This window comes from Sinocyclocheilus anshuiensis, unplaced genomic scaffold (genome assembly GCF_001515605.1).
Source record: "Sinocyclocheilus anshuiensis isolate Anshui unplaced genomic scaffold, SAMN03320099.WGS_v1.1 scaffold1240, whole genome shotgun sequence".
Lineage (NCBI taxonomy): Eukaryota > Metazoa > Chordata > Actinopteri > Cypriniformes > Cyprinidae > Sinocyclocheilus > Sinocyclocheilus anshuiensis.
Window position 1 is genome coordinate 465408 of NW_015542555.1, and position 13063 is coordinate 478470.

Here is a 13063-nt window from a genome sequence, read left to right on the forward strand (position 1 = left end):
TTGATTCAGTTCAGTTTAATAGCAGTGTCGATGTTGCAAATTCATTAGTTATGAAACACTGAATAGCGGCTGTACAGAAAGCAACAGTATAATTGTTCAGACCAATTGCGTTGAATGATTGTATATCTTAATTGTAATTTAGTTTGATGAATCAATTATGGAACTTCGATTCAACCACACTTTATTTTAAGGTCCAATTCTCGCTATTAACAAACCATTACGTCTTTTGCCTCAATAAACTACTAATTTGCAGCTTATTAATAGTTAGTAAGGTAGCTGTTAAGTTTAGGAATTGGGTAGGATTAGGGATGTAGAATATGGTCATGCAGAATATGTGCTTTATAAATACTAATAAACAGCCAATATGTTAATAATAGGCATGCTAATAAGCAACTAGTTAATAGTGAGAATTGGTCCAAGTGCTACCAAAAATTGTCATTACTCAGTTCAGTTCAAGTTTTGTCAGTCAGTGCAGTCAAATCAATACCGAAAGTGTCTTTTAAACCTCTACACGCACAATGCATCTGTATGCCAACTGTCACGCTTCACATTCCATAAACTTTTAATATTAATTCAGGTCAAATTGACCTTACAGCCTAACGACTGAGGCAAATGGCACAAAACGCCTTCCACCCTTCACCCAGAGGAGCGTGAGCGGCGATCGCTGACACGGGTCATGCTCTCAGACGCCACCACGATGTGGAAGAGAGACAATAGTACCCTGCAGGATGTGGTGGCTGCTCGGCCTCTGCCGCTGTTCCCCGGGACCCAGGGGGCCACCGCATCCGTGCAGCCCACGGAAGCAGCAGATGTCAGGGCTGCTGTGCCGCCGCTCCCCCCGCTCCTGCCCTGGGGCTGTGTGCAGAGCGAGCTGCGTGTGTAGGACACTGGGACAGATGGCAGGGGGTGCAAGTAGGGCTGAACAGAGGATGCGAGCCGTACGCCGTGCCAACACTGGATTCATAGGCATGTATGACATGTTTACCTCTGTGGATTGAAACCTATAAATGTGCCCTTTATTGGTGATGGGTTTTGCTCCTCTGGACTGTTAATGTGGCACTGCAAGCATTTGACTGTTAAAATCAAATCATGATGTCTAAGGAGATTGTTTTTAGGAGCTGAAATAGTAAAAGGAATGTTTGTGATATAGTAACACAAATTTATAACAAAGAACATTTGTTCGCAAAGTGTACATTCCTGAGGAAATGTGTCTGCAAAATGTAACGCTGCACCACTTGGCACTTCTAGATGACTAAGTGTGTGTCTGGTGGACAAAACAAAGCCGAGAGCCGCTCTGTCATGAGCTGTCTGGGATGATAGCGCCATCTAGCGTTCAGGGGATTTGAGATTTTAACTCAACACATCTCCTCCCAAATTGTGCAAGCAGCATCTCTCAGACACAAGCCTCCGTGTGTGAAATGTAGGCCACTGTGTCTGGAAAAGAGACAGAAAGAGAGAGAAAACAATTTCCTTATGTAAGCAGCGATGACAGGAAGGTGAAGGTTTAGTGACTATAAACTCTCAAGACTGAAAGGAAACAACATTATCTTGGCAATAAGCTTGAATCATATTCTTCTTGCGTGTTTATTTATGATGGTAAAAAACTGCAAACCTTCCATAGTTTGAATAACACAAAGCAGACACTCAAACAGATGACAGAGATAATAAAGTGTGAAATATCTGCTGAGCTTTTTGACCGCTGATGAAGAACATTCTGTAGGTATACAGATATTAATCTGGCATGTTGGCATTGACCTTTGACCCAAATGTTTTTGACCTACTAACATACTAACAATAACCACAAAAATTATTCATTTGGGTGTTGTTAGTGCAATTTAACCTCAAAAATTACCTTATTTGTTTCCTATGATCATATTATGATATGATGATTCCTTTGTGAGGGACCCCCTTCCTAACTTATAAAGGGCGATATATTTATATGTACACTATAAAGAGTGGTATTAAAAAGAATTTCCAGAATAATGTAATTAGCTTTTTTATTGTCAATATCTAAAAGCCTGAATTAATGATATTTAATTAAACTATTTTAAGAAAACTATTACTTTGTATTAAGTTAGCAGTGTGTCTTTTTTTCAGTCTACTATTACAGTAATGTTAGAAGTAACCCAGAAGAGGAAAAAATTATATTAAATTTAAATTTATTTGCATACGATTTACATAATAAATACCGTTCTAAAGCAGTTTAGTGCCACAGTGAGCAAGAGAAAGGCCACAGCAGTGAGGGGAAACTAGACATACAAGATATAAGACACAAATGCAAACTATTCCTATTTCACTTTACTATTAATTATAATAAAAATCACAGTTAATCTCTTGGTTTCCAATCAGACTTTAGAAAGCAGAATGAAGCTGTAATAAAGTCAAATGTGCAAATGTGTTGAAAAAAGGAATAGTTTACCCAATAATTAAAATTTGCTGAAAATATATTCACCCTCAGACCATTCAAGATGTAGATGACTTTATCAGAAAATATTCGAAGATTTAGCCATTTAGAAATGACATCACTTGTTCACTAATGGATCCTCTGCAGTGAATGGGTGCCGTCAGAATGAGAGTCCAAACAGATGATTAAAACATCACAATAATACACAAGTAATCCACACCACTCAAGTCAACACGTAATGTCTTGTGGAGCAAAAAGCTGCATGTCTGTAATAAACAAATCCATCAAGAAGTTTTAAACTTCAAACAGTTGCTTCCAGCTAAAATATGAGTCCTATATCTATAATATTGTACTATCCATTAAAAAAGATGTCTTGTCTGAATCAGGAGAGAAATATGCACAGATCAAGCATTGTTTACAGGCAAAAACAGTCCAAAACCATTCTAAATAAATATGTCAGTGGATTTTGATATAAGAGGACAACAGAGGATGGACTTTTTTTAGCAGAGGAAACATTGTGGATTATGGACTTGCCAAAAGCGACATGTTTACAGTTAAAACACCTTAATGATGGATTTGTTACGTACAGACATGCAGCTTTTCAATGTGCTTTTTTCACAATATGCTAATTGATGGACTGGAGTGGCATGGATTACTTGTGGATTTTTGTGTGTTTTTATCAGCTGTTTCTGACGGCACCCATTCACTACAGAGGATCCATTGAGTGAGCAAGTGGAACATTTCCCCAACTCTGTTCCAATGAAGAATCAAACGCATCTACATTTGGATGGCCTGAGGGTGAGTAATTTTTCAGAACATTTTGGATGAACTATGATACTTTGACAACCCTGATAAATGTATTCTATGAAATTGTTTGCAGTGCTCTAGACCCCCTGACTTCTTACGCTTAAAAAGAGCTGTCTCCACCATTTGTATTTTTTTATTCTTTACTTCTCAAATATAATGTTTTCTCAGCTTCAGCTGCCTCATATAATAGCAAAATTCCATCTGGTTGCGCACAGGACTGTTCACTAACTGTATCATGGCCACTTCGTATTCTGACATCCATTTGACATACTGCTTTTGCATACTATTGCATATTCGGACGCGGGGTTTACCTCAGCCCTCATGAAATAGGCTAGGCTTAGGTTGAGATGACATGTATTATTCATCGCAACGCCCCATTGTTTGACCATTAAGATGATGTAACATCTCCATTTTGGCACGCCGGCGAACTGTCTGGGTCCCCGCTACATCAGGAGACGCGTCTCTTGACTTTTTGAACTCCGTTGGCTTCTCCACACGACGCCAGCCGTGTAAGCGCATCGTATATCACGGGTGAGAGGGAAACGATGGCATTGCCATTGATAGCGTTTATGCTTCGCCGCCTCACCGACATAATGAGCACATTATCTGCGCGCTAGGACTGCCGCTCGCCCCCGCACTTTAAATATTCACGTCCTGTGTGTACGGAAAAAAGGTATGAGACAGTTGGTGAAGAAAGACTGCAAAATGACTGCATCGTGTTTTTCTTCATCAATGCGTCTGTAACAACTTAGAATATGTGTGCATTGCCAATATTCAAATCTACTTTACCGTATGCATTAGCGGAAATAACTAGACAGCTGTCATTCTGGAGCTTCAGCACCATGGACAGCTCTAATTATCTTTCCAATTTAAAATCTGACAAGATTCTGTCTTTTCCCAGTATGTTACATAAAGCTGTTTCATTTATAACCCAACGTACTTTGTACAACAAGACAAACAAGCAAAACCATGCGAAGCAATGCTTGGTGAATGGTAAATGGCAAATGGTATGATTGATTCAAAGACATTGTTTTCATACTTTTACTGACATTTTGTCACATTTTAAATGAAATATTTTTCATCTACATGGAAAATGTAAGCTTTTTAAGCTCTTTTTAAGCTCTTTGTAACTGCTTGTGTTACCATGGAAATAACACTTATTGACTGAAGAAGGGAGAGTGTGTGTTAACATGAACATAACCTGTCATGTGTGGACATGCACTTTTCTAAGCATTCCTAACCACAAAACATATCCCAAGGTTAGTCGTAATGAGCAGGCATAGAACTACTTGAAGAGTTTGTGGAATTTCTACAAAAATGTAATTTCCATCATTCAGTGCCTCATAATAGATGCACAACCTTGAACATGGCTTATGGTTTTGCAACATTGCTAACAAATGCCCTGAGAGCACTTAAAACTTTGAGGATTTTTTTTATCACATCTCTCTCTATATATATGGCTCTCCAAGTCGAGGGCATGGAGCAAAAACCAATTATATTTTCTTAATTATTCGCAACTTTAGGCTTAAATATGTGTTATTGACACGTCCTGTAATAGCCTACAAATTAAATGCTACCAACAGTTACGTTAGTAGGCTAGATTAGTTGTGCAGGTTGGAAGACATGCATCTAAAAGGTCATTACATTACGTATTTCTACATTATTTTTCATTTAGTTATTATAATTATTTTACGTAGATGTCGCAATTTATAAATAAAACGAACGAGAACATAGCCGACAGTGTGTAAAGTGCAAAGGCTGTGGAGATTAGACGCGCATGCGCATTGTGCGCATTCCAGCAGACGCAAACTTTGGCTGATGAAGACACGAAAACAAGCAACAAGGATCGATTACTGAACATTCGGTAGTAGCCTAATTTATTTAACCTATTTTATATTTAAAAAAAAAACAATAAGATACATTTGCACAGATGCGTCGTTTTGCTTGGCAAGCGCCTTATCATAAACCGACTATGAAAATGAATATGAGGGATGTCATTTAAATGAGTTTTAATAGCGACGTATCTGCAATATCCTTTGCCTGTGGCTTTTTAATGTTCTGTTGCCATTGTGATTTATATAATTACGCAGACTCATTAAATCCTCTTTATTGACTTTGCGTTTATTGACATGTTTATTGCTGTCGCCGATATTTCAGCATCTCTTCGCTTGATTTAATCGCAGTAAATGTAACGATTCCGTACAGCACTATTTGCATAAACGTGTGCTTATAAGACAGTGGGTTTGATCGTGTAGATATATCAGAAAAATATCTTGAGTGTTTTGAATTTCACGGAAGCAGAGTTGCGTCGATGATTGATTTTTGCTGCAGATGTATTGTCATAAACATGCAGTAGTGGGTTGAGTCATTCTCATCTACACTTTGTCATACTGTAGATGGTTGTGTTTCTGATAAGCATATTGTAAACATTTGTGATATTCCTCGATTCCCTGAATGCACACGGTGTGCCAAGAATAAGGGCTACTGTAAAGAGCTTCAAGGGGAGTCGAATTTTAGTAAATTTCTTAGACTTTTAAAGGTTTTGTGAGATATGAATCCACTTTGTGGTAATAAATAATGACCTGTTTTATTTTCGCTTATACAATTCTGATAATGATCTTGCGGTCTGCTGCTGTTGCTATGGCTACCTCCTCAGTCCAACATTTCTGGGTGACTATTTACCGCTAAATATGAGCTCTGAGCAATCATTTTTGTAATACACTTTTTTAGTTACAGAAACGTGTGAAAATGCTGTTGAAGCATATATTTTATATAAAAACCAAAAGTTTTTTTTTTCTTTGCGGGTGCCCCACCAAAAACTCGCGCCCTGGCTTGCATATAAACGACTAATCTGCAAAATGATTTATGAACTAATTTGCATTACTCTCTTTTTAAGCCTCTGTGTTCATTATTCTAATATTCAGTTTTAGCTAATGAAGCATTTGCGGTGCCTCCAATATGAAGGGCTTGATTAAACTTAATTATAGAGCAAATAAACTCTTTGTTTAAACTGCATTTTAATCCAAAACTAAGGGTGTAGGCTATAGTTAAGTGTACAGTTAAATAGTATCATTTGGTATTACTATGAGCGAATCTACTGAAATATTGGATGCAAACTATATTGTATATAAATTGAATTATTTACAGTATGATGCTCTTGAGAGTGTAGATGACAGGCAGTGTTTATGTCTCTGAGAGTGTGTTTCATCAGTGGGTGGTTTTTCACTTTGAAGAAAACATCAACTATAGTAGACATGGATACGGCTGACATTCAAAAAAAAAGAAAGAAGTAAAACCTGCAATTATTAAAATTGTGTGAGAAATAATAAACAAAGTGATAGCTGTATGTTAGGTTAAAGGGGTAATTCACCCTTGACAAGATGGATTTTTAATAAAAGTTGGCTGTCTGTGCAATAAAATTAAATTAAATTGGTGCTACATCACTAGAGAAAACATAAGGCTGTGGTGAAAAAAATGCAGTATTGTAGCCTATATTTGGTCTAAGGCTCTGTGAAAAGGCTGAAAAAATAGATAACAAATAACAATAGGCTTAGATGAATTGGGGTCACGTTGAGAAATGCAGTAAACAATTGTATAACTCCAAATTAGGACTATTAAAGCTGAGAAGGTTAAGAACTGTTCTTCAATATTCTTCAATTCTTCAATATTTTAGGATGTCTTTTAATGATGTGTGATTATAATCACAGGTCTGAGAGATGGCCTCTTGCTCTGAGTCTTGTGGGTCCGGTCACGCCGTCGACTCCGGCTGTCATGTTTTCGGAGTGCGCTCCTATTTACATCACTTCTACGAGGAGTGCACAGCCTCAGTGAGGGAGCAGCAGGAGGACTTTCAGGGCCAGAGATCACCGCTGCGGTGGAGCTCTAGCTTCTGGAAGGTAGAGAGGACCAGACGCTCTTAAAAATAAAGGTTCCAAAAGGGTCTTTTGGCAGCGATGCCTTAGAGCAGTGGCTCTTGTAGGGCCAACATCCTGTAGAGCAGGGATGTCCAAACTCGGTCCTGGAGGGCCAGTGTCCTGCAGAGTTTAACTTCAATTTGCCTCAGCACACCTGCCAGGATGTTTCTGGTATGCCTAGTAAGACCTTGATTAGCTAGTTCAGGTGTGTTCAATTGGGGTTGGAGCTAAACTTTGCTGGACAGTGGCCCTCCAGGAACAGGATTGGACACCCCTGCTGTAGAGTTTAGCTTCAACACACTTGCCAAGACATTTCTAGTAAGTCTGAAGATCTTGATTAGTTGGTTCAGGTGTGTTTAAGTAGGTTTGGAGCTAAACTCTGCAAAACTGTGGCCCTCCAGGGACAGGTTTGGACAACCTTGCCATAAAAGAACCATTCTGGGTTCCCAAAAGAACCTTTCAGTGAACAGTTCTTAAAAGACATTTTTTCCTAGTGTGAAGAACATTTTGAGAATCTAAAGAACCCTTTTTCAGTCTTGAAAAATAAAGGTTCAAAAATGCGGTTTTCATCAACAATGCCATAGAAGAACCATTTTTGGTTCCCAAAAGAACCTTTCAGTGAACAGTTCTTAAAAGAACAGTTCTTTTTTAGTGTGAAGAACATTTTAATGATCTGAAGACCCTTTTTCTACTATAAAGAACTTTTTGTGGCATGGAAAGTTTCCACTAATGTTAAAGGTTCTTCATGGATCCAGTAATGCCAATATAGAAACTTTATTTTTAAGAATGAAGTTTTGTTGTGTTGTGCAGCTGTGATATATGTTGTATATGTTGTTTTATGATTTGCATGTTTGCTTGAGTCCAAAACCAAATCCGATTGATTATACTTTGGAAGGCTTTTAAGCCTGGTACATTTTTTAAACGATTTCGTTATCAAAATTAATACCACTGAAAATATGTATTGCCTAAAATTTGTGACCCTGGAGCACAAAAGCAGTCATAAGTAGCACGGGTATATTTGTAGCAATAGCCAACAATACATTGTATGGGTCAAGATGATCGATTTTTCTTTTATGCCAAAATCATTAGGATATTAAGTAAAGATCATGTTCCATGAAGATATTTTGTAAATTCCCTACTGTAAATATATCAAAACTTATTTTTTGATTAGTAATATGCATTGCTAAGAACTTCATTTGGACAACTTTAAAGGTGCACCCTCAGATTCCAGATTTTCAAATAGTTGTATCTCGGCCAAATATTGTCCTATCCTAACAAACCATACATCAGTGGCTTATTTATTCAGCTTTCAGATGATCTATAAATCTCAATTTCAAAAAATTGACCCTTATGACTGGTTTTGTGGTCCAGGGTCACATATGCATAATCAGTAGCGATTCACTTTCAGATTCACATCACCAACTGTCAATCACATCAAGCAACCGCAACACCTTTCAGTGTTGACTGGTCTTTTCAGCAGGGTTATTATAAACTAAATCAAACTTGTTCACCCTTAGGTCTCACTTGCCATTGGAGTCGTGCTGCTGTCAGTGGGGCTGGTGGTCATGACAGTGGGCTATTCCATCCCCACTCGCATTGAGGCTTTTGGTGAGGGCGAACTGCTGTTCGTGGACCGGCAGGCCATGCGTCACAATCGCTCGCTTCACATATGTGTGCTGGTCGGGACGGGGCTTCTCAGTCTGGGTGGGGTTCTGATGGCAGGTGGAATCCTGATGTCTAACTTCTCCACAACTCCCACAAAACAGGAAGACTCAAGAGGAGAACGGAAGGGTGGAACCAGAGTCCCGAGTGCAATAAGAAGCCCAGCAGACCCTGTAATGAAGCCTCCCAGCCCGGTCTCTAGTGATGGAGGAGTATCTCCTCTCGCTAGGGATGATAAAGTTCAGCAGTGCTCGTAAAAGAGCTGTGTGACAATGCCTGTTCAAGAGTGCTGTTGAATAGTCAACAAAAGCTCCTTGTTTATTTCAATGAGAAATTGGGGAGTGTCTTATTTGTGTTTTACAATTATGTGCTAAGAGAATTAAATTGGCAAGTACCTGTGCCATCTGTTGTCCAGCACTTGTATAATTATCATCAAAATCATTTTTGTATTTTTCTATGTTACAGTATTGATCAAATGAAGAGCCACTAAGTGGTTGCAAGGCAGCAAAAGAAAGTTCTGAATAGTTTGGGGTCAGTACGTTTTTTTTTGTTTTTTTTTACAATTTGCCATTTTTTTTAACTCTTAAATTTCTATTCATCGATGTATCTTGGTTTTCTCAAAAATATGAAGCAGCACAACTGTTTTCAGCATTGATCTTTTTTCTTTTTTTTTTGAGAAGCAAATCAGCATATTAGAATGATTTCTGAAGGATCATGTGACACTGAAGACTGGAGTAATGATGCTGAAGATTCAGCTTTGCATCACAGGAATAAATTACATTTTAAAGTATATTAAAATAGAACACTTTTTAAATTTAGAAACAAATTTAGAATTTTAAATTGTAATATTTCACAGTATAACCATTTTTACTGTGTTTTTGATTAAATAAATGCAAGATTTGTGAGCATAAAAACAACAACAAAAAAGCTTACCAAACATTTGAACGGTAGTGTATGTATATAAAATATAATATATTAAAAGTCATCAATACATAATTATATTTAAAGCATCTTCTGTGCCCAGTATATCTATTTTTAAGAAAGAAAAGACCAATCACAATTCAGGATGCAAATACAAAACCAATTGGAATTCAGAATGGTGTCACTGAATGGTGGAATCTGAATGCTGAAGGTTCTAAACACAAGTTTGAATGGAATCTGATGTTACATTGTTCAGTTTGACTAAATTCAGGATAAGGTTTCGAATTTAGCTTATTAGTTTCGAGCAAACCCTCTCCAAAATGTTTGAGCAATATATCAATACAGAGCTGCCTTGCAAACACTGTAGAAATGCCAGTCTGTCACAATAATATGCACAAACCTACTCTCACTGTCTTTATTTCTGGATCCCTGTTATCTTTTCTATCAGATATTCTGCTCTTGTGCATAAGATATCAGGTAACAGTTTTGTTTTCTTACTGCATCTCTGCCCTTTACTCTTTCATGAGCGGCAGTTGTGTGAAAGACTAAATGGGATTTACTGTACACAACACCATGACTGTGTCATTATGTCAGTGTATATAAACGCTCTTCTCTAAACAATAAATTAATGTCAGCATACTCAATCCACTTGACTTTTTGTGTATTATTATTATTAGTAGTAGTATTAGTATTCTGAAAGATCATGTTCATTGGAACCTTTTCATTCATTGATGGTGTGAATGAAAGAAAACCACACTCAGAAAGGTATGATCTTTTGTAAAAACACATCTGTCTCTTTTCATATTGTCTATCAGTAGGCAGGTTGAGTGACTGTAAATAGATGCAGGAAGCAGCAATGACTCATCCCAACCCCGTTCCCTGCTTCCACTAAACCGCTTCCTCCTTCTTTCTCTCGTGAGGGCTCGCTGTGAGTCACCTTCCCTCATATAACAGTCATAGCTCACAGTACGTGGGGTGTTAACAATCAATTAGCCAGCGCTCCACACGTGGAGCCATCATCAAGAATCGTTCACTCCTCTGCGGCTACACGTATTCAGAAAACAAGAGTGAGACGGGAATAAATGTTGTTTGTCTTCAGCTTTAGGTCATGTGCTTGATGCCTGTAATGTGTTGGCAGGTTGTTAACACATGTTTGTTTAGAAAAGCCACACTAGATGAATGCTACAGCTTGTTGATGGGTACCTGGGTGTCCTGAAAATATGCACTCAGGATGACCTACCCATATGCATTATTTTAATGTTGGGGATAGTGTGGGTTAGTCGTGGTATCAATTGTGGCAGTACATGCAAACCATAAACAGCATGACATATAGTCATGTGACAGTCAAGAACCAATGAGGTTTGACGTTAAAGGAGCAGTTCACCCAAAAAGATGAACTATCTTTGAAAAAGGCCATCCAAGACATAGATGAGTTTCTTTCAGAAATTTAGCATTGCATCCCACCAGTGGACCATCTGCAGTGAATGGGTGCCGTCAGAATGAGAGCCCAAAAAGCTGATAAAACCACCACAATAATAAATAGGTAATCCACACGACTCCAGTCTGTCAATTAACATCTCGTGAAGTGAGATGTGTCCGTCATTAAGGCATTAACCTTAAACCAATGCCAATATATGAGTCCATAATCCATAATAACGCTTCATCCAGTGAAAAAGTTCATCTCCTGCTGTCTTTTCACATCAAAATCCACCAACAAATTTGTTTGGAACTGTTTTGGACTGTTTTTTTGCTAATAAACTGTGTTTGATCTGTGCATATTTCTCTCCTAATTCAGCCGAGATGACTTTTTCATTGGAGAAAGCAATATTATGAATAGAGGATCCGTATTTTAGCCATAAGCAACAGTTTGAAGTTAAAAACATCTTGATGGATTTGTTTGCTTTTCACTTCACAAGATGTTAATTGATGGACTGGAGTCATGTGGATTACCACTGACTTCCATAGCAAGGGGAAAAAATACTATGTGAGTCAATCGCTACCAGTTTGGCTATCAACATTCTTCAAAATATCTTCTTTTGTGTTCAACAGAAGAAAGAAACATTCAGGTGATGACAATTTTCATTTTTAGGTGAACTATCCCTTTAAGGGCACTGAGCTTTGGCATTTTTTTTTAGTCCTGTGAACTTCCTGTCATGCACACACACTCTCAAGTGACCAAGAATGCAAGCATGGGTATTGGGACAGGCTTTTGGATTTCTGTTGAGGTGTTTTGGTTCTCATTGACTTTAGATAAAAACATCTGAAACATTCTTCTTCTCTGCCTGTCTGTGTCTGTATGTGTGTGTGTGTGTGTGTGTGTGTGTGTGTGGCAAGTAGGTCAGTTTTTCACTAAATCATCACTCGGGTGCCTTACAATGTCACTGACCAACCACTCACTGTATGTGTGTTTGAGTATCTCAGCTCAAACTGCATGGGGTAGAGAGACAGGAGGATACATGGAGGGGTCTGTTCGCTGTGAGGTGCGGGTTTGGAGAAATGATGAAACTGACATGCTCCATTGACTGAGCTGTGGAAAATGACTCGCTGCTCTGAGAAACTGCACACTGCAGGAATTCAATGAACCTATGAACTCGTGCCACTGGTGAGTGATGCTGATTCGCTCAAGGTTTCAAACCACAATTAAGAGCTTACTGCTGTTTATCCATGAAAGACTCTAAAATGCAACATTACTAATACTAAATTGATTTTTTTAAGAATGGGATATAATTGAGGTCTCTGACACCTATTATCCAATAAGTATAAAAATTAACTGATGCAATAGCAAGTAACTAACAAATACAGTGCTATTCCATTCTTATATTTTTACATTTTTATTATGCTTAATATGGAAAATCTGGCCAGTGTTTGTCCTTATTTGATAGATGCTGATTCTTCAGTAATTGTGCAAACAGTAATTTGCAGAACTACCAATTTTGAGCAAACTTGACAGAATTTATTATTATTATTGTTGTTGTTGCTGCTGCATTTTATTAAACTATTTGTATTTATTAAATCATTATCCTATATATATTTTAAATTAGATGTGTAGACACATTGCTATGTATGAATTTAAAAAGCCATTTTTTAATTCATTCATTTTCATTCATGATTTGTTTGTTTTATTGTTGGTTACCAGATAGTGAGGTTAAACATCCAATGTGAACCAGGGTTTTTATAGTTACCTAAAATAAAAACTGAAAATAAATAAATTAATAAACAAACAAACTTATGGTATTTTGAACTGTTTTTTCTTGTTGTTTTTTTTACTTGTTTTCTTGTTGTATTAAAATAACTAAAAGTGAAATAAACAAATAATAACATTTTAACCCTTACCCTAAATATGCATACTTTTATA

At 37.5% G+C, this 13063-nt stretch overlaps 1 protein-coding gene across 1 annotated transcript; it reads left to right on the top strand.

The window, feature by feature from the left end:
• Window positions 1–4998: 4998 nt before the first annotated feature.
• nrsn1l (neurensin 1-like) lies at window positions 4999–9161 on the top strand. The gene is made up of 3 exons (XM_016493982.1): window positions 4999–5075; window positions 6919–7107; window positions 8643–9161. The coding sequence occupies exons 2-3, from the start codon at window positions 6928–6930 to the stop codon at window positions 9042–9044; spliced, it is 582 nt and encodes a 193-aa protein (XP_016349468.1). The 5' UTR covers window positions 4999–5075; window positions 6919–6927; the 3' UTR covers window positions 9045–9161.
• The last annotated feature ends 3902 nt before the right edge of the window (window positions 9162–13063 follow it).

What these genes read in the sequence shown, in the direction of transcription:
- nrsn1l (XM_016493982.1), top strand. Translation starts at nt 6,928, where the DNA reads ATGGCCTCTTGCTCTGAGTCTTGTGGGTCCGGTCACGCCGTCGACTCC. An exon ending in GGAGCTCTAGCTTCTGGAAG is followed by an intron (nt 7,108 to 8,642) that starts GTAGAGAGGACC and finishes GTTCACCCTTAG; the next exon opens with GTCTCACTTGCCATTGGAGT.